Source organism: Podarcis raffonei, chromosome 5, assembly GCF_027172205.1.
Source record: "Podarcis raffonei isolate rPodRaf1 chromosome 5, rPodRaf1.pri, whole genome shotgun sequence".
Taxonomy (NCBI): Eukaryota; Metazoa; Chordata; class Lepidosauria; order Squamata; family Lacertidae; genus Podarcis; species Podarcis raffonei.
The window spans coordinates 56,040,904-56,063,562 of record NC_070606.1 but is presented as its reverse complement, the minus strand read 5'-3'; the positions used below and the strand labels follow the sequence as shown (position 1 = coordinate 56,063,562).

Genomic DNA, 22,659 nt, shown 5'->3' with positions numbered 1-22,659 from the left:
GCACTTCCAAAACAATATGCGATCACAAACACAACCCTCTTCCATTGTAGTTCTCCAGACAAATAATGTGCATATACTAGGGTGAAGTGTTTGTGTAAGTGCATAAATGAGTGAAAGTAAGATACAAAACCCCTTTATTTTAGGATAAAGTGCCTTGCAAAAATGTGTGTATTCACAGTAAAATGCTGACAAATTTTCACGAGGACTTTTAAAAAAATCAAAAAAAATCAAGTGATTGTGGAAATGTGAAGAACTGAACATAACACTGAAATAGTGAGAAGCTGAAATTAACAGATTTGCCCATGACCAGCAGTGCCCCAATGGACCCCCTTAATGGACCAACCTCCACTGCAGAATATTGAGAACATATACCGGTATTCCTCAAGATGCATTTGCAATGTTTACAGCTTTATTTGTTTATTTATTTACAAGCGCAAACTTCTCTTTGTATTCTCAAAGAAGAAGGGTGGAAAAGAGATAAGGTATAAAGGAGGAAGTTCTTGGAGATATAATCTACACTTGCAAATGCCACCTCCAGATCATCTGTTGTATCTTTCAGGCTTTGCTACCATAGGAACCAATACCTCTCTTCCTAGAAAGGGGGGGGGGATGCCTGGCACTGAGGCAGCTACTTTAATCTTAATATATTAGAGATACCAATTTGACTGATCTGTGGGGATGATTTTGGTCTCTGCCACTTTTGGCCTTCAGATTTATATCTACCTCTGACTTCATGTTTCCCTTCGCTTCACAATCTTTGATGCATATCCTATATTTGTTTCAAGTGATGGTCCTTTCTCTTTATGAATGTGCTGTCTGAAGGTGTCTGTGAGTGAACATGGCTGTGTGTGTAGTGAGTCTCATTTTGTTATTCATACAATTTTATCACAACATACTTTTAAAAGTGAGGAACATATCGAAAGCAACATCCAGGAAAATCTGACATTGTATGGAAAGCGAAGACAGTAAAAATGCTACTCTTCTGTGAGAAGAAGTTGGTAACAACAGCCCCAAATCTTAAACCCAGTTAATATATGACTTGGTTCAGTCTCCCATGTGCAATGGAGAAGAGGGCAGCTGCCCCCATTTTCTCAAAGAACACATGAGATATTCTACATGAATCATAGCATCATACATTATGGGGCTTGCTTGAAGTGCCTATGACACCTGCTAAATTGGGAATATGGGGGAGATGAAACAGGCTGCTTGAGTGACATCACAACCATGGATAATGGATGAGCCTATGCTCAGGTTTTTCTGTTTGCAGTCCAAAGACTACATTGAGGCTGCATAGATACCATACATTTAAAGCACATTTTAAGCACATAGTTTACTAAAAATAATCATGGGAACTGTGGTTTATCCCCTTACAAAGCAGCAGCACCCAGCACCCTTAACAAACGACAGTTCCCAGTATTATTTGGGCGAAGCGATGTGCTTTCAATCTTTAAAGCAGATTCAGAATCAGCTTATCATTTATCAGTTGGTTTACTCAAAGAAAACTAATTCTACAGGGTCTGCCTAGTGACCTAATCAGTCACTAAGTATTATGTGTCTAAGAACACCAATATTAAATGAACAAAAAGTTTCAAAGAGAAAATTCAAACTAATGCAATATAAATAAATAGTTTGTAATGCAGTCGTGATACTTGCTATCATTATGCTTAGATACATGAAAAAGAGTAACTGATTAAAGAAAATACCAGCCACAAACTTGTTGACAAAGCACCCAATTGATGCTGGATGCCAAACATTCCATTTATGGATCAGGAGTTTTGCCAAAGTCCTAAAGAGTAACTAAATGCATTTTCTCTTTATTCCAGGTCCACAGATTATGGGACTACTTATGAAAAGCTAAACGACAAGGTGGGACTGAAAACAGTGCTGAGTTACCTTTACGTCAGTCCTACTAATAAGAGAAAGGTAAGGAAGCTATTTTTGAACAGGTAGCTAAGTACAGTAAAAAAATTAATGAAAAAGCTCTGCTCACACAGGAGAGAATTCAGATTCTTGTTTTCTTCTTCTTCTTTTGGCACAAGCTTTTAACCTGCACCCAGTTGCTTACACCCTACAAACTAATTTCTTGCTAATGCTGCAGTTCTTCTACCAGTTTACTGGTGAGTAAGCTTCATTGTTGTGAATGGGAGTTACTTCTAAGTATAGGAATATTTGTAATGTAGGTTTCAAGGCACATTAAAAAGCACATTGCTTCATTGTTTACACAGTTCTGCATGTGAATGTGGTTAACATTTGATTTGTCTTTTGCATTTCTGTTATCTTGTTATTTATATTATTATTTATTGGATTTCTTACCCTTCACCATAAGATCAGAGTGTGGGTTACAGGATTAAAAATTCAATATTAAAAATCAATGAAAACAATTTACAATTGTGTGTGTGTGTGTGAGAGAGAGAGAGAGAGAAAGGCTGGGGTCAAGAGGTTCATCTTCAGCATGTGACAAAAGTGATACAATGCAGTTGCCACATAAACCTCTGTGGGGACAGAAATTCAGAGAATAATGTCGACTTCGCAATTATACTATAGAGTATAGACTGACTTAAGCACCTGCCATTTTAAGCCTCAGCTGTAATATGGTCTGAAGCTATAATTATAAAGCATGTGTTCCAGTTTCTTCAGACAATGTGTCTACTTCTTTATGCAAATAACTTTTCAACTTTGCCTCATGTTAGTTTGAACCCAGTATGACTCCATTAAGAACAGGGTACTCCTACCCATAGCAGGCCCTTTGAAATAAATGGACATCACTTATGTTCATTAATGTCAAGGGGTCTACTTTGAACATGTCTTAGTTGGATACAACCCAAGGCTGCAATTGTTTTCTAGCTTATGGCTTGCACAAAAGATTAGAGGCTTCATGGAGTAGCAGAAGTACAAGAGCTGAACTTGGCTTCTGTTGCTTCCTTTCAGCCCTTGCTTCTATTTGCTACCTTTTAAGTTTAGCAAATTTTAGCATTCACAGCTGGGGTTTGAACAATATACAAAAAGCCAAGAGTTCAAAGTCACTAATAAGGATATGCAAAGAGCGTGAGGCAAATAGAAAACACTAAGCATTTGCTTGGAGTGCGTAGCAACTAGAGTGATGTCACTGTTTTCCATGTGATGTTCTCTGTGCTCCTGCAGAGAGAATCCAGGGTCATTTGTTATAATTTTTTTTTTAAACTAAAGTAATCATCATGTTGATTCACTTTGTGGGAAGGGAACAGATGCCGTTATCTCTTGTGTGTTGTCAGAGACAGATTGCCATAGTAGATAACTAAATGGCAGCATCAGAGCTGTGTAAGGGGAAATCTTTGGAACTATTACATTTGATCTTTTTCAAAGTGCCGTTTTGGTCACCTGCTATATATCAGTCTGAATGTGTATTTTGCCGTTAGTATTTTTACTATTATTTTTTCCATCAGTTGTCAGGTCACCAGGTTCAGGACTGATGTTTATTTTTCTGCCAGGTATCTTAAGGCAGGCGCATCGCCATAGCTACAGTTTTGTCCTGTCACATCTACGGGGAATCTTTTCTTTTTAAATTTCTTGGGCTGAGTACTCATCAGTCATCGTGACCTGCTCAGTGTTCTGAAATCAAATCACATCAGCTTCTGTTTCATATGATAGACTAGGATATCTTTTGTGTCCATATGCTATCAGCGTGTTTTCTCAGAATCCACAAACCCAGGCACCCCAAGATTCAGATTGTTGTAATGACTTTCCCCAAAGCAGCACCCATTGCTTCCTGATCACATTCCTCGCTGCTAATCCTTCACCTTTTTGCAAACTTACTCTGCCATGTGATAGAAGTGGTTGGGGATGGAAAAGATGATAGCACTCCTGCACCTTTAATAGTTCTGTTGAGCAGGTATATATATTTCTTATGTGCCCATTAAAATTCTCAAATACAAGAACACAAGAAAACAGTATGAAGAAGTAATTTCTTTTGTCTGTTCTCCTAGCATTCAACTTTAATGGATGTCCAAAAGTTTTAGTGTTATGAGAAAAGAAGAAAGTTTTCTTTATCCACTTTTCATGTACCATGTATAATATCATGCACACACACAATTTTCTATACAGCTATTAACTGTGCAGGAACCTTGTCTTCTTTTGCATCTGGTCATGCTATGGTAGGGATAGATTTTTCTAAAAAAATATCCATATGAAGCTTATCAACACTGTTCCACCACCCTAATTCTAATTATGCTTCACCTCAGCATAAAGCTACTCATTTTTTACTAGCTCTGCTAAAATTACTAAGAACCCTCATGTATTATATGCATTACTCAATGCACAATTCAAAGTGCTGGTGCTGACATTTAAAGCCCTAAACAGCCTCAGTCCTGTATACCTGAAGGAGCGTCTCCACCTCCATTGTTCAGCCCGGACACTGAGGTCCAGCACCGAGGGCCTTCTGGCGGTTCCCTCATTGTGAGAAGTGAGGTTACAGGGAACCAGGTAGAGGGCCTTCTTGGTGGTGGCACCCACCCTGTGGAATGCCCTCCCATCAGATGTCAAGGAAATAAGCAACTATCTTACTTTTAAAAGACATCTGAAGGCAGCCCTGTTTAGGAAAGTTTTTAATGTTTAATGCTGTATTGTGTTTTTAATATTTGGATGGAGGCCACCCAGATTGGCTGGGGAAACCCAGCCAGATGGGCGGGGTATGAATAAATAAATAAATAAATAAATAAATATATTTAATATCTTACACATATAGACTTCAGGTAATCTAAAGTAACCAGCACATAAATAGACATGTACAACAATGCAAATAATTCCATATATAAATCTATTTAGAACAGATTCCTAGTCCATCCCCTTTGGGGCTTTAAGAGGGATGGTTGCCTCAGTCTCAAGGTATGGACTCTCTAGAATTCTTCTCGATCTACTCAGAACTGACCATTCCAGCCGAGGAACCTTGGGAAATAGAGTTCACAATATGGCTGCTTAATGAGCCAGGGAGCAATGGTAATTCTTCATTAATAAAATCTCCCAACACAAGACATATGCTTCAAATCTAGCCAATTATTTAAGTTACTGGATTTATTAACCTCATAAATTGTACACAAGTGTTAAGAGATGTTAAAGGAAAAATTCCAGGTATTAACACCTCTTCAGTGCAGAAATAATAGCAATTCACACGTCATTTTCCTATCTGCCTTCCAATTTATTTTAAGAAGCAACATTCATTCTAGTAATGGAAACACTATTCATTGTCGCTCAGTCTTCCAGTGTGCATGTAGACTTTCGTCAGAATTCCTTAACCATTGGCTCAGTGCTATCTAAATTACTGTTTCATCATATCTCATGATGTTTGTAGCAACTAATTTTGCATTTTTAACATTCCACCGGATAATACTGCTGCTAATATTGGTTTGAATAATAAGGGATTTTCAATGAAAAGGACAAGAAGAGAAAAATATGGGATAAGTCCTCCTTAATATTAGCAGGCAGCAAGAAGTGGTGTAACCATTCTTCAACATTCCTTGAAGAAAATTTAGGGATGAGCAGATATATTTAGGTGATGCAGATATATATCAGATGATGATTGCAGGGTCTGGGTCAGTTCATATGGGGAGAGATGGTCCTTGTGATAATGTGGTCCTGAGCCGTTTAAGGCCTTATAAGTCAAAACCAACATTTTGAATTGGCCCCGGAAACTGATCAATCGAGACTGAGCATATCAGTGAATCCTCATCCCACTTCACCTTATCTTGTACAGTGGTACCTCGGGTTACAACGCTTCAGGTTACAGACTCCGCTAACCCAGAAATAGTGTTTCAGGTTAAGAACTTTGCTTCAGGATGAGAACAGAAATCATGCTCTGGCGGTGCGGCGGCAGCAGGAGGCCCCATTAGCTAAAGTGGTGCTTCAGGTTAAGAACAGTTTCAGGTTAAGAACGGACCTCTGGAATGAATTAACTACTTAACCCGAGGTACCACTGTAATTGGATTTGTGCACATTAATGGTTGAGTTTTAAACTTTGGCTTTCATACACAATCCCAGCTATTCAATGGAATTTGTTGTCCAAAAGAACTGGAAAGAGATTGTAAGAATAAGTGGTTTAAGAATGGAAGCCATCACTTCCACCTCTCCCCTCTGAGTTATTTTTTCCTCCTGAGTTTTACTACAGACATCTGTTCAATTTAATTTTCATATAAGATGGCCATAATTGTATTCATTTACTCATTAGGCTAATTAATTTTGGCGTCTTCATCCACTGAAGAGCTCAATATAGTGAGAAGTATTAAAGCATCGCTCAGAATGGGGAGTCCATAGTCTGAAACTGAGGAACATCTTACAAGCATTTTTGATAAATAAGTATTGCAATAATCTAATACTGCCTGTTTGGCTTTTTTAGTATTATTATGAAAAAGTGTCCCCCCAGCAAACTGTTTAAGGGGCAGGTGGACACCATATACTTAAAACACATCCAACACACTTATAAAGCACATGGCTTGTCCCAAAGAATCACAGGAGCTGCAGTTTGCTAAGGGTACTGCAAATTGCATCTGTGAGGAACTACAGTTCCCATGATTATTTGGGCAAAGTCATGTGATCTAAATGTGTGTTGGATGTGCTTTAAGCATATGGTGTGGATCTGACCTTAGTGTGAACTGTTCTACGTTCTTGCCCTGTTGGTATTTAACCTTGTTATGTCTCAGTCCCATTTATGGTACAGCTAGTAGCTCATATTGGAGATGCAAGTTGGGAAACATTACATTTTTTAGGGTTTGTCCAAAGATTAGGACATTTTGGGTCAATATAATGAGTGTAATTGAAGTAATAACTGGATATAGAACGCCGATGGGCCCCTTAATTACCTTATTTGGTTACAACAAAGATACACTGTTAGCAGTGGATAGATAATTAGTTCAACATTTACTAATTGCTCCCAGAATAATTATTTGCTGTAAGTGGAAGAAAATGAGAACACCAACTTTAGAAGAATGGTTCATTAAGATATGGAATATTGTTTGCATGGCTGAGTTACTGAATATGGTACGAGTTAGAGGAGGCAGACAATCCGATAATCCTTTTCTGGAGACAGTGGAGTGTTTTGATTTATTGGAATGAGGTTCAAGATAATGCAGACCCATATGCATTAGTGGGAACATTTTTATCTGTATGGCCTTTCTGATTATGTAACAGACATTTTGTGTTTGTTTTTACACTCGGCTAATTGTCTTATGCAAATGTGCATGTATATCAGATGGATTGTAAATACATATTTACTTTTTAAAAAAAGTAACGTGAGGGAAATGTGAGCGTTTGTGATGTTGACAGAAAGGATAATAGGATTATGACTAGCATCACCCAGAGAAGCTTTCACCAACTTGATGCCCTCCTGCGGTTGCTGGACTACAACTCCCATCAGCCCCCAACCAGCATTTGGGAGTTGTAGTCTAGCAACAGCTGGAGGGTGCCAGGTTAAGGCTGACATAGAGGAAAGTCATTGGAGATCAGCATATGGTGCTACCCACTGCTTCACTGATTTTGAGTTATAGGCAAGAAATAAGATCTGATAGTTGATTTAAAGACATGTGATAATGAATTTTCACAAGATTCAGTTCTCATGCATAAGTTACCATTTTGGGAAGAGTGATTTTTTTTTTTTTTAATTAAGCTCCTTCACACCACACACCTTCCACTCTTTTACATATTTCTTGTCCTGTTCACAGCCATTATTCTCCTGCTGTGAGGGGGCGAGGAGAGATGAGACTATACCCCCCCTGCTGCCCCAATGCTGAAGCAACCAGTTTCAGGGGCAGAGGAAGGGGGTGCGGTGGGGGCGGGGCACCCCTGGGGTCACCACTGAGGGGGGTGACAAAATGGTGGGCCTGCAGCACGCCTGAGCCATGCATCCTTCCTGGGAGTGATGTGTGGCTTGGGAGCCTTGCAGGCTCTGTGCTGCCCCAAACGGTCCACTTGCTGCCTCCTCCCCCCCCAGCTGTAGGGCGGCTGAGTGGGAGGAGGCAGGCAGACTCCTCAGAGGCCCCATGGAGCGTCCTGCCCCGGCTGGTCCCACCTCTGGGCGCAGGGCACATGCGCTGTCCCAGGTGCCCAATCGGCTTGCTCTGCCGCTGACCAGATCAGCTCAATGTGTGTTGATGGAAGTAATGTAGTACTATCTGCTATAATTAGGGCACTGTGCAGCTAAAGTAAATCCACTCTTCATTATATATTAAAAAGAACCATGCCTCCAATCTAGTGAGGGCCATGTGCAAAAGCATTTTTCATCGCCAAATTGCCACTTCTAGCACCCATGATGCCCCATGCACAACCCTGTGTGCTGGTTGACTGGATTGGTGGTACAGTCAGGTTTGGCATTTCTAGCCACCTGCTAGAATTTGTAGAAATTCAATCCAGGTCTACCTTCTTCTCTGCCTCCTCCAAAGAATAACTGATGCTGACCACGCTTAGCCTCAGTTCTGTGGGTGCAGGTATCAGATCTTTTCAGACAGTAGCTCATGCATAACCTGGTGCTTATCTCATTGATCTTTGAGCTGAAGGAACTATGCTGTTTATTTCTTGATGTTGTGTATTAGTTTGCCATCAGGCTCGAATCTTCCTGGATTCCCTCTGGGTATGAAAGCTCCCCCAGCTCCTGATTGCTGCAGGGTTGTGGCCAACACGCTTTGCTCCTTGGTTCTCAAAGTAGGAGTAAAGAAGTAATAGTTAGCAAGAACAAGAGTAAAGTGCTACATCTCTCCTTTCCTAATTGATTTACCAGACAGAAGGATAATTGCTTCTCAGCTGTCCTGCAGGACTACGTTGGGAATTACCTGTCAGGTTTCCCAAATGCCTCTGTTCAGCTGCGAAATAACAATCATGCAGCCATTGGAATGCCAGTTATGTAAGTGTCATGGACCCTGGTCAAAAGCAAAGCCCGGAGCTCAATGAGATCATAAAGCACAATGATCTGAGCTCTTAATTTTTACAAAAGAAATGTTTCTTTGGTCGTCTCCACCCCACTACCTTAATTATCTGGATTCCTCTCCTTTATCTTTACAAGCCTGCCTTTAGAGGAAAGCTAGCATGACTCACTGTTTAAGTGTTGTGTGTCCCTTATAATAGCTACTACTGTCAGGAACAATAGACTAGATATGGGGAATCATTGGTTTTCCTCATTGAATATGGTTTTAGCTTCTTTTGGTGAAATAACCAGTCTACATCCTAAAAATGTAATTACTGTTCAGCAAAAATCTGAACAGTAATTCTGTATGACTCTTTGCTTATTGTCACGGGCTTTTTCTTTTTTCTATTAAAATGCATCACAAGCACTTAGGTATGACCTCCATCAAGTTATAAAATAGAGGAACATTTGATTGGAAGGGACTTGCACAGTTTTGCCTAGTAACAGTTATCTGAAGAGACGAAGAGACCTAATGTGGTCCCTAGGGTTGGTCCTACCGTGAGTTAAGGTGAGCAGCTTTCTGCATCAATATATATGCCCTTATCCAAGAGGAAACATGGGTCAGCTGTGGAACATGGCAGACTATAGTCAAGTTTCACTTTCCCATGTTCGCTTAATGTTCCTGATGCCATTGCACTCAGTGTCCCCTGCCCTCATGTCAGTAGCCGGTAGCTAGAGATGTAGAACGGGAAGTCACTTAGCACAATAATGCCAGCACGTGAAATGTATTAAACAAGTTATAGTGGGGAAGGAGGAAACTTGTAGCAAAGCTTCTGTTTCAGCAGAGCCCCCTGGGATGTTCCAACCCAACAGCCTGGCTTGTATGTGCTCACAATTGCTACAGACAGAATAGGCTCAATAGCAATGCCATGGAGTCTGTTATTCCCAATCCTGTGACAGTTGTACATTAGGAAGTCCCATTGATATGAGTGCAAGTGATAGAATCATAGAATTGTAAAGTTGGAAGGGACCCCAAGGGAATCTCAACTAAATCATAACTGGAAACTTTTTTTTGGCAGAAAATGCACACATTCCTTAAACTTTCCACCTCTATAGGAACTACCTGTGTCCAGAAATTTCCTCCACCTGAAGAAATAAACATCCCAACATCTGTGTACGACAATTCTGGGCTTACATTGCCTGAAATGCAAGCCTGTGCCTGTGTAACTGTTGCAGGCTTTTGGCTTTTTATATTTATGGATCAAGTGGCAGAACCCTTTGATTTTTGACTCCAGAGAATCTGTGCTTAATTATTGCCAAGACATTACAGTTCTGAGCTGCTCTGGAAGCTTCCTGATGCATGGAAACTGCTACGTGGCTCGAGGTCTGCACAATTATAATTCCCATTTATAACAGGGAGCCTGAGAGCCTGTTACTCTGAGATTTCCCTGTTAAGGAGCTCTAATCAGGAAAGCATATTCTGAGGCACGTTTTTCATTTCACGGACATACTGCTGACTGATGATTTGCATGAGAAGCCAAGCAAAGCGGCATCTGGTATAACTCTACTTCATATGAGTTATTGTAGCTTGATCTAAACTACAGGATAGATTGAGACTCAGGGATCTTTTTACAAGTTTCAGAAGGAGAGGTGTCTATCATAAACTGACTTTCTGCAGACCATAAATAATCAGCCAGCTAATAGCAACCGTGCCTGCCATTATTTTCCAGGTAGGGGCAGACAGATATCAGAAGGCTTCTGAGAGCCAATGTAGTCTAGTGGGCAAAGCGCTGGCTCTCAGCTTCTGTGCCACAATACTCATTGTGTGGCATTTGGCAATTGCCCTCTTCCCAACCTGCCCTGTTCTGTGTATATTAGCTGCTTAGAGCCCAGCAGCTCTGAGGAGCGCTTCTGGTTCTGATGGTGGAGGAGGATGGGGCTGCATAATGAGCAGTAAATGTTCCCACGATCCTTAAACTGTTATACTTACCAGGTTCCTTTGGGGCGGGCGGGGAGCCATATGTCAAATGTTCTTAAAATGTGTGGTGTTGATGTGCCCATTAACATAGGAAGTATAATTTCTGGGCTTTCCCCAGAGTGGGGGTGAGAGGGCTAACCAGGAGTTATTGTGTGAACCAGCCTAGCTGAGGGTAGGGATCCATGTAGGGATGCGGGTGGCGCTATGGTCTAAACCACTGAGCCTCTTGGGCTTGCCGATCAGAAGGTTGGTGGTTCGAATCCCCACAACAGGGTGAGCTTCTGTTGCTCTGTCCCAGCTCCTGCCAACCTAGCAGTTCGGAAGCACACCAGTGCAAGTAGATAAATAGGTACAGCTGCGGCGGGAAGGTAAATGGTGTTTCCATGCGCTCTGGTTTCCATCACGGTGTTCCATTGTGCCAGCAGCGGTTTAGTCATGCTGGCCACATGACCAGGAAAGCTGACTGTGGACAAATGCTGGCTCCCTTGGCCTGAAAGCAAGATGAGTGCCACAATTGCATAGTCACCTTTGACTGGACTTAACCGTCCAGGGGTCCTTTACCTTTAGAGATCCGTGTATTAACAATGGATCCTCCTCCTAACTCAGGAGTTGATAGGCAATGTCTGAAGCAACACAGTGGTCCCCCACCCCATAAAAAATGGATAATAATTGGAAGTTTTCCTCCATCAAACAGATTAGTCATAATACGCAGCTCACTTCTATGGCCCTTGAATGTGCCATATAATTATTTGGGCAATCAGGGTACTCAGGAAACATATCTAGTTCTCACGGTCTACGTGCACTGGCATCATCTTCACACAGTGCTCCTTCCCATTCATCCAATAGAAAGGGATAAATGCTAGACCTGCAATGTAGGTGTTGTGGGCAGGGTCTATGCTTCTGATTGTTTGCTACAGCATAGAGCTAGGAGCATCAGTATGGATATCAGCCATGAGAACTGTGCAAACACAACTTCTTCAGTGCTTTTCTTCTAGGGAAAACTGTGCCGGTACTGCGTACCCTTGAGTACCCCTGGGAAGCACTGGTCTTCTTGAGTCTGAGGGTTGTATCCAATGTTACTCTTTGTCATTTTTAAAATCTTCTGCTCCGTCACAGCTAAAATACTGCTGGAAGTTTTTGTTTTGTTTTGTTTGATTGTTCCAGCTGGGCAATAGTGTGATGAGGCTGCAGTTTTCTGAGCGCACTTGGCACTCACTTGTGCCAAGTGAGACAAACTGCTGCCCACCAGTGGCATGTCCATTTGTCATTTATAATATGTTTAGTGTTTTGGTATTGCATCCCAAACAAGTGGCGGGGAGGGAACCTGAGTTCTGGGGAGTCCTCAATCCATTTAGCAGATGGAAGGTTTCTCTGGGCCCTTTTCGTCCTTATCACACTGACACTCTTTTGAATGGCATGTGCTCCAAACTGAGATGCATTATTCTGATGTGGAAGAGAGCGTATTTATAATAAAGGGAGCAAACCATCACTCCAGCACAGGCTGAATTAGAGCCAAAGGGAAGGAATAATAGAACTGTTTTTCTCCTGCATTTTATTTCCAATCTTTTCCTTAGGCTCAGCAAAATACATTTACTGTGAAACGGTTAACTGTTCAGCTCACACTAATGGACAGCTATATTACCTGAGCTTTGAATTGAATTGGAGCCTCCTCAATCCTGTTTGCTACTTTGGAAAGCTCCTCTAAGATGTACTGTGCTCTGTGGGCAGTGGGGACGGGTGTTATTTAACCATATCGTCCTGCTTCTGCATAGATGATGTTGGAAAGGGATTCCTAGGTGCTCTGCCATCACAGTGAATGATATTGAGAACTTGTATTCTCTCCATTGGAGGAGTAAGACAGAAATGCTCAAAACAGTGTCTATGAACAAAACCCAGTACAGTCATACCTTGGATGCCGAACGCCTTGCAAGTTGAACATTTTGGCTCTCAAACGCCGCAAACCTGGAAGTGACTGTTCCGGTTTGCGAACATCTGACGTGGCCTCTGCTCCTGCAGTCAATTGGAAGCTGTGACTTGGTTTCCAAATGTTTTGGAAGTCGAACGGACTTCCGGAACGGATTCCATTCGATTTCTGAGGTACCACTGTATATGTGATTGAAGTCAGTGATGTGTAGTATGCCCATTTGTATGCATTTTCCAGGGTTTGAATTCTCCTGGTCAAATGTGTATATTTTAACTGAAGGAAGGAGAAACATGTTGTGTGGGCATAATTAGTGCCTGTGTGTTACAGGGCAATGCCAGCAGGCCATAGAAAGAAACAGGGAGCAGGGAAGTAGAGAGAAATCCCATTTGCTGTTCCATTAAACCCTACCTAGATATCTCCTGAGATCCTCGTCTTTGGCAGACACCATTTTCATGATTGGAAAGCTTTAGCTTCAGTCTTCTGATTGACTATGTTGTGTTGCATGGCATTGTGAAATCATTTTGCTATACAATCCTTGATTGGCAGGGTTAATGTCTGTTTGTTTTTTAAAAAGCTTCTCCAACATCGTTTAATCTGGCTGGCAGTAAACAGCAGCTTAATAGCAATGAAAGAGGTGATGAAGGGGGAGGGTTCAGGGGCAATTTGGTATCCATTAAAGCTCAATTTTCATGCCTAAAACATTTACCTGTAAATATTTGGTACAGCCATAATATTTAGCTTTATAGGGCTATACAAGAAACATCCCACATAAAAAACAGATACACATAAATTTTGCTGCATTGTATATCTAGTTTCTGGTAATCAGATTTTAGGAACACTGAAAAGGTGAGGGTCACATACAGTCAGTTAGTAGTAACTGATAAACCTTATTAGGCTACCACATTTTAAAGAAGTTGCTACTATGATAGGTGTTTGCTCTTATTGAGAATTTGCAGTTCTTTCAATGTATCTGGCATCAAACCCCATTTCTAAGTTACTTCTCCCCATTTGTCTGCTTTTAAAACAGTCTTCTGCCCTTAATATTTTTCTTCCTATTATGCGTGTATTTATATGCCAGGATCAAGTTGCTAGTTGAATATGAACAAATTCAAAAATCATAAACTAGGAAGTCAAAACTTTATGTTATTTATATTTATGTGCTGTCAATGTTTAAGTTTCGTTGGTTGTAACTTTTATTGTCATTATCTAATTTTTAATTTATTTTTATTGCTGTATATTGTTTTTGTTTTCTTTTGTTTTTCTGTTTTGTTGTTGTTCTGATGTATCAATAAAAGCTATGTAAAAAAATCATAAAGTAGCTTTCTAGTTTTTAATACATTGTACTTAGATTAGTTTTATGGGGGAATTTGGAAGGGAAAATGGCTGTTACTATTATGGCCAAATAAATCCCAGACATGTAAGCAGAGGAGCCCATGTTGCTCTAGCTAAGGCCTTCACACTATGCAGAGGAAGTTGCAGCTCCCAAGACAGCTAGTAATCAGGGATTGCAAGGCTGACCATATGCCTTGCTTTGTAGAGGATGGTCCTATTTTTGTAGAATCCAAGTTTCAAGATAAATAACCACGAGAAGATAGAACAGAGATCTTGATATTGCCCAGCAGCAATGGATCCTAGACACAGCATGCATATAGGTCACCTGGTCACAGTCTTCCCCATTATGATAAAATATAGCCGGCTTGCAAGGGAGATTCGGGGGACAACATTGCGCACATGATGTTGCGATACCCCGTCGTCAGGACACCAGGAGGAGCTGGGGGCGGAACCAAATGCAGTGTCTGAATGGCTCAATGGCCAGTGGCTCCTTCTCCACCTCTTCTTGGTGCCACCACCAACAGGAGTCTGCTTCAACCCTCCTTCCCCTCCATGGCAGGAGGAGGAGGAGGAGGAGGAGCCTGGTGCTGGAGGCATGCCACACTCAAGTCTGTGCTTTGACCCTGTGCTTTTGAGACATTGTGGGGGAGCCCAGCCCCTAGGGGCTGCGCCCCTGAAATATACTGTCTTTTTGTTGAAATTACAGGAATTATTTGTAAATATAAATTAGCATTCTTTCTCCCTCTCCCCCTCTCAAATCCGTGTCCATTTTTGACCTCTTTCGTTGGTGATGTCCTTTCCCTTCTTTTGGCTGTTTAAATGACAAAAAGCCTGTGTAAAAAAGAAGAAGCTACCTTTCAATAGAAGTACCTGAGGCCCTAAACCAGGCATAGGCAAACTCGGCCCTCCAGATGTTTTGGGACTACAACTCCCATCATCCCTAACTAACAGGACCAGTGGTCAGGGATGGTGGGAGTTGTAGTCCCAAAACATCTGGAGGGTCAAGTTTGCGTATGCCTGCAAACATACTGCATAGTGTTTGTGATGCAGGGGTGCTGGTGATAGATTCTAGGGATTACTTCCAGAGACAGAAAGTAATTAGTTTATTTGAAGCTTTTAATGGTTTCTTCTTTTTTGTGGTATTGCAGAAGTCCACAACTGGAGATGAGAACATGACATTTTATCAGATGGGATAGAAGCAGGGGAAGACTTAAAGAACGCTAACGTTCCACAAGTGTATTTTGCATCCATGCTCAAATTAGCTGGAATATTGAGGCTAGGGATGAATTTCTTTCTTCAGACAACATTGGGTGCTTCAGTTACCTTGTGCATGGCATAATTTACAAGCAGTGTGGTGTAGTGGTTAAGAGCGGTAGACTCGTAATCTGGTGAACCGGGTTTGCATCCCCGCTCCTCCACACGCAGCTGCTGGGTGACCTTGGGCCAGTTACACTTCTCTGAAGTCTCTCAGCTCCACTCACCTCACAGAGTGTTTGTTGTGGGGGAGGAAGGGAAAGGAGAATGTTAGCTGCTTTGAGACTCCTTTGGGTAGCGATAAGGCGGGATATCAAATCCAAACTCTTCTTCTTCTTCTTAATTTAATTTATTGTTTCTCTTTTGATCCTCTTTGTAGCATTCACTTTGGCTTCTCAACATTGGGGCTGCAATAAACAAGTTATGGCTAACCAGCCCCAATGGAATATTCATCCACCCCCCATCTAGCAGCTTTCTTATCACCTGGAATAACAGGAACTCTAGGTTGGATCCAATAGTTCAAATCATCTTCTGCATGGGGTCCATAGTCTGCCCCTTTTCATAGGCAGCCACCCTTGGAATTAAATAAACATGCAAATTTCTTGATTAGACACTGCCTTCTCTTAATCCTTGTTCAAGTTGATTCTCAGTGCCATGACACAGACTCCATTTTTAATGGAAAATATGTAGCAAGATAGAGAGTCATGGGGTAACTGATAATTTCACTCTTGTCTCTTCTTCTCCTCAAAATAATGTGTTCCATGGATATGTGTAGCATAAAATGAAGTTCATAATGTTGAAATGGGACTGATTTTGAACATATGAATAACACTAATGGTGATACTGAAGATACTGAATCCCCACGTTCTGTTCTCTTATCACTTGTCTTCTCTGAGTGCAGTCTTCCTGCTAGCATCCCAGCTGGACATTGTCCCATTGAACATGAGTGTTGCTAGTTACTAGCCTCTGAAAGTATTCTTCTGAGATCCTTGCATTGACAATGTCATGCACCCCAGAGCTAGTAAATTATTAAACTTCTTAAAATAAGAGTCCTTATTAGTATTCTTCATTTGCTTTTAGTATCATGTTATTTTTAATGAATGCTTGAATCATTTTTTTAAATGAAGCCTCAGAGATTAAATTTGTTAACATTACTAAAGCACTCGGATGCAAGATGTGAATTAATAGTAAATAATTAATAAAAAATACAACAGCATTAAGTTGCAAGCTATTATTGCTGTAAAATCTTTGCGCTATACATTCTCCGGCATGCTCATTAGTGATCTGAGCACGTATCTAATTCATGGTCCGTGGCTTCTCTAAGATAATATATATCTATGTCTCCTTAATTCCAGTGAACTATTGGGTAATAGTTGTGGATCAATTTCATGCATGAGGCTCATCTAAATAAATCTGAACCTTTGGCACACATATGGGCAACCAGTGGCCCTTGAAGACCTTAAGTGTGGCCTGCATGGGATTATACAAGGCAGATTCCTAAGTTCCTTTGTAGTTCTATGGTTCAATAATGCTTCTATGCAGGTTGCATGCCTTAGAAGGATTCCTTATTCAGTGGAATAAAGGGAGTGCTCTATGTGCCCAAGAGGCTGGATGTACAGAAATGAATTGGGAAACCTGCTAATTAGAAGCTCCATGTGGGCAGTAAAGCACATAGCAGGTAGATCTCATGTAGTGCACAGAGTCATCCTCAGTGAATCCTGGAGGTTTATAAATCTGACTTTGAAAATGTCACCTGGACTCTGTTGCCTGGTCCACAGTAGAAAGAGACATCTGTGACCAGTGAGGGTTTTTTTGTGGGGGGGGGGGGTGACTCCATACCCTTTCCCAGAAACATAACTTTCTCCTCTACTGTTTCAGCAAGAGTAATATATTAATTTATGAAGTATGAAAAATGAGGTAGTTTTGCATTAACAAGGAAGGGAATGGTGCTTTGCAGTCAGCAGAATAATCAATCAATAATAACGAGTCAGCATGTTCTGATTTTTTTTATTAAAAAAAAAGAGGAGGAAGAAAATAATAGAATGGGTGGAGAACAGCTCAGCAAGAGAAGGAGGGAGGGAGGCACTCAGTTCTTTGGCGGTATTACCAGAGTTGCCCTGGAGACCTCTGGAGGCTGGAATTAATATACCAGGGAGCAAATCTCCCCCCTCCCGCTGCCCCTAAGTATGATGCCATCAGGAACAAGACATCCCTTCTTCTAAATGCTTCCTTCCTTTGCATTTTTTGAGACTGAGCAGATCCTGTAGATAGCTTTCAAACGTTCACACAGTATTCAAAGTTATGCCACCTCGTTTTAAGCCTTTGACAATCCAACACCCTCCAAACATTTTCAGGTAGAACTCACAGAGCTTAAGCTTTTACAGACATTTTGGCAGGGACTGATAGATGTTGCGGTCTGAAACATTGGGAGGGCACCAGGTTGGCAAAGGCTGTAACACAGCATTAATCCGTACTCCTCTTTTATGCAATGTGAACGTGAAACAGCTGGATATTTTCTGGGTTTTTAAAAAATATATAAAAAGAATTTCCCGCCCTTCATGTTTAGTTATAAATAATAGAAGTTTGATCATTGGCGGAGGAAGAGGGGGGCGGGGGGAGAGCACCGCCCCCGGCAGCGCGACCCCAGTGGGGTTCCATTTAGGCTGTCCCCCCACCCATGCTGGGTACCCTACCCCCGCAGGCAGCAAGCCCTGCCCCCAGGATGCATGCACCCCCAAGATGTGCGCCTTGCCCCTTTGGGTGGCGCATCCTGCCCCCGGGACACGCGCCAGCCCTGCCCCTGCCTGCTCTCCGCCCTCGGTGCCGGATCATGAAGCTCCTCCACTTAGTTTAATCATTCTGAAGCATCCAGCGTCTTATAACAGAAGAATTGGGAGTCATCTAAGCAATATATTGGTGTGGTATTGTGGTAAGGGAATTGCACACTGGGGTTTGTAGTAAAAGACATGCAAAGGATCTCAGTGGCATAGGGAAGAAAGGGTGAGGTTGGTGTGTCTGCAGTGTAGCTTCAGTTTCAGTTCTATGTGAGTTCTTGCAATAAAGAAGGGTCAAGCATGTGTCTCTGGTGTTTGGGGATTTCTTATTATATAACCATTAGGTGATCAGCAGTTTTTCATTCAGGAGGAAATGAAAAACTGCTGGTCACATTAATACAATGTGTGGAATTCAGCATAATAATGTGGTGTATGTGTGTGGGAGGGGGTGAACTGGATCATGCAACAAGACTTCCCCACTCTCCTCCCCCTCCTATCCCTAAACCTATTATGGGTTTTCCCCAACTTTCCTGGCCAGATTTAAGGAAAAAGTCCCATGAGAAGACCTCATCCTGTACATGCAGGAACTTTGTTGAATCCCACCCATTGCTTTTAGACAATTCTCAGACATTCTGTTATTTTGAGGTTAATAAAAGAATAAAAGTGCCCCCCCGCAACTATCAGGTAATTTATATTTGGGAAAATTAAATTGGAATGATGTTGAAATGAATCAATAGATGTATCAAAATAAAAAAAAATTCCTTCCAGTAGCACCTTAGAGACCATCTAAGTTTGTTATTTGTATGAGCTTTCATGTGCATGCACACTTCTTCAGATACAAGTCTATGTACATTATGGAATGCCATTCATTCAGGCTGGCCCAATATATTTTGCTGTCTGGCCACATAATGCCTCAAATTGGTCAAGTTATTTTAGTACCTAGGTGGGAAAAAAACCCACAGATACATTTGGAGTAAATATGCAGGAATGGTAAATTAAATAAGTAAGAATTTTCTGTCCTTTCATGACCTGCAGAACCGCTCTCTGCCTAATGGCAGGGCTGGCTGTGCTAAGCATAGTCTCATGGGGTACATTCTGATTAAAATTGAGTTAAAACCTCCTTTTTAAATCTGCAGTTAATTCACACTACTATTTCTATCGTGCTTTTTGTTAATGCTCAGAGCACTTTGTATATATTATCTCAGCATCCTTACATGAAATCTGTAAGGCAAGTCAATAGTATTGTTCCCAGATTGCCAATAGGCAAGTGAGACTGAGAGAGAATATATTTGGGATTGCAGTGAAACTCGCACAGGGGGACCTGTTGTCTGTGATGGCACATCTAAAGCCATCACAGACAACTTTAAACAGGCATGGATTCCCCCAAAGAATCCCGGAAAGGGTAGTTTGTTACGGGTGTTTGGAATTGTAGGGAGATCCATAACTCTCCCCTCTCCCAGTGTTACAATTCCCAAAGGGGAAAGGGGGACTGATTGTCAAACCATTCTGGGAACTGTAGCTTTCTATGGGGAATAGGGACCGCCTAACAACCCTCAGCACTCTTACCAGGGGGCGGGGAGGCGACACGGCTGTTTAAAATGGTATGATATTGTTTTAAATATAGAGAGAAGTCTATGTATCACTGTTTATGATTGATATGCATTGCAAATAAATAGATGCACTAAAGGATATGTGTACAAATCTGGGGGAAATGCCTTTGGAAATTCCACCTGCCATTGAACCCAATGGGTTTTGCCTAAATGCAATTTTGACTTTAGGCATGATCCCTGGGGGACGCGGGTGGCGCTGTGGGTAAAACCTCAGTGCCTAGGACTTGCTGATCGTATGGTCGGCGGTTCGAATCCCCGCGCCGGGGTGAGCTCCCGTCGTTCGGTCCCTGCTCCTGCCCACCTAGCAGTTCGAAAGCACTCTTAAGTGCAAGTAGATAAATAGGTACCGCTTTATAGCGGGAAGGTAAATGGCGTTTCCGTGTGCTGCGCTGGTGCTGGATCGCCAGCTGCAGCTTCGTCTCGCTGGCCACATGACCCGGAAGTGTCCTTGGACGGCACCGGCTCACGCCTATAGAGCGAAATGAGCACGCAACCCTAGAGTCGGACACGACTGGCCCGTATGGGCAGGGGTACCTTTACCTTTACCTATGATCCCTGGAATGTAAGCATTGTGCAAGTTGTGAGCTTACTGTATAGCAAAGATAGAGATGAGGATAATAGCTGACACTTAGCTGCGCAACCAGATCCTGGAAAGAGAAATAGGTTCCTCCCTCCCTCACAAATCATCATCCGTTAGTTTCTTTCCTCATAAAAGTGACCTTACATTAAACCCAAATAAAGCAAACACAATTGATAAAAGCTTTAAAACATCTACACAGATAAAAGTTAGGTCTTACAAATCTTGCTCCACTAAAAGTGACCTCAAATGCCTGGAACCCTTCAAATTAAGGCCCAAAGTCCTGGGTAAAGAGAAAAGTCTTTGCCTGGCACCTAAAACTAAATAGAGAATAGGACAGCGTTCCACAAACAGGAGGCACCAGTCCAGACCTCTCTATCTGGCCTCCAGGTCGCTCCACAAGCCACACCTTCTCCTCTGGCCATATCCCTCCCTGGCCATTCTCTGTGCCCTTCTCTAGAGTTTTGGCTTTGTTGGAATGTGTCCTTCTGATACAACAGTGCCTTTCTCTTGCCTGGGTGGAGGATGGAGAGAAGTATGTTTGTGTTTTGTTTTGTTTTGTTTGGACAGCTCTGTCATGTTTGTGACTAGAATATAGCCTGCTGTACAAAGGTAAGAATCATGCCCACTTTTCTGTGCGTCTTATAAAGGATTCTTCCCCCCCATCACTGTCATGTGACCCCTGGATGGTTGCCCATGGTAGAATATGTCCTTCAGGCTGAAAAACATTCCCCACTCGTGTTTTAGCTGGATACAACCCATTTATACTGAACGTTCTTTAAAAAATAAAAATAAAAATAAAATTCTGGGTCTAGTGATGTCAATTGAGTTTTAAAGCCATAGTTAGGACCAATACTTGGGAGCCTTATGTGGACCACAGATAGGAGGAAGAAGTCTTCACATTCTGTGATGCAAATAGCAGTTCCTAAATTGGTATTTTAATTTTTGCGTGGGTTGTGTAGTATATATCGTGTTTCACCTGCGGATTCATGAAGGTGGTAGAGATGCTGAATGAAAACAAGTGTAGGAAAAGTAGTTAAGCTAAATATTCCTTAAACCTGAAACATTCCCCATGTAGCATTGCCGTTAAGCAAGCTGTATTGCTGTGTCTTGTTGCCTCCTCTTGTATCTTTGGCACTTGACATGTGTACTTTTCACTTTTAATTAGAAGACACCACAAGCATAAGAAGCATTTGCTTGTTAAATTTCAGGTGCCAGTGGAAATGGAAGCCATCCAAGAACAGCACATTTGACCTGACAAAGAGGGAGATGTGGTTATTGGAAAATTGTGGGTGGTTTTATTTTTATTTTTAATGGTTTGCATATCTGCCTGCCGTCAATTATGGTTTTTTAAAGTCTAGCAAAAGGGGGGGGGAATCTAAAATCCACATTAGAGCAATACCTTTATGAAACTAACTAAAATATCAAAAAATAGTGTGCCAGCTTTTGAGTTTTCTGTAAGTTTTTTTATCAGACTAAATAGTAAAAGACAACGATGACCTTGGAGGGATAGTGTTGGCCGATGCTGAAGATTAAGATATATTTTCATCTGGTTTTTATGGGACGTATGGATAATTACTGGGCAGAATGCAATATTACACAAGTGGACATCCACTTACACAATGGGACTTCACCCCCTCCTTGCTCCCTGGCAAATTTGCCTGGAGGGTCCCCAAATTGTTCAGAATTCATTGGGTCCAGCTGCAGGCTGAGGGGAGAAAAATGAAGTCCCATTGTATGAGTGGAAGTCCTAATGCAGTGATGGTGTTGGGTACAACCATTTTCTTTCAGTGTTCATTCTTTCTTTACTTCCATTGAAGCTCTTCATATTTGGTGTGCTTAGTGGGCAAACTCTGTTATATGTTTGCAGCAACATGTTCCTCTTAACCTTGAGGAGGAGATGATAAGATGAGCCTCCTTGGAATGGGGTCCCAGTATGGCAAGGGAGAACGTGCAACCTCTTTGCAGATCTTTTCTTCTTCAAAGCACAGAAGCGATTAAAACACCACCCATTTTTCTGGTACATTTGTGATGACAGAATATACAAACATTTTTTTCTGTGTGTAAAATAAGCTTTGTGCAAATTAGATGCATGAAACTTATAGAAATTCAGTTCTCTCTGCTCAGAGCAATGAGGTTCTTGGAAAGATTTGCTACACAGACACACACACACACACAGTTTCTATTACTCAGCCATTTTGACTTGCTTACTTCATAATCAGGCACTGAATGTTTTATGCACAAATGCTTTGCTCACAGTTGCACTGCAGCTTTTGTGCTCTTCCTCAGGACATAGCAAGAAGAGAGAGCTGGGAAGGATTTAAAAAAGAAGAAATCGGGAACAGAGTGG

At 41.7% G+C, this 22,659-nt stretch overlaps 1 protein-coding gene across 1 annotated transcript in view; it reads left to right on the top strand.

The window, feature by feature from the left end:
• Positions 1-22,659, top strand: part of SORCS3 (sortilin related VPS10 domain containing receptor 3) — a 431,276-nt gene that overhangs the window by 197,542 nt on the left and 211,075 nt on the right. Inside the window, exon 3 of the mRNA XM_053389270.1 lies at positions 1,824-1,923. Coding sequence (XP_053245245.1) covers positions 1,824-1,923 — 100 coding nt within the window. The remainder of the gene's footprint in view (positions 1-1,823; positions 1,924-22,659) is intronic.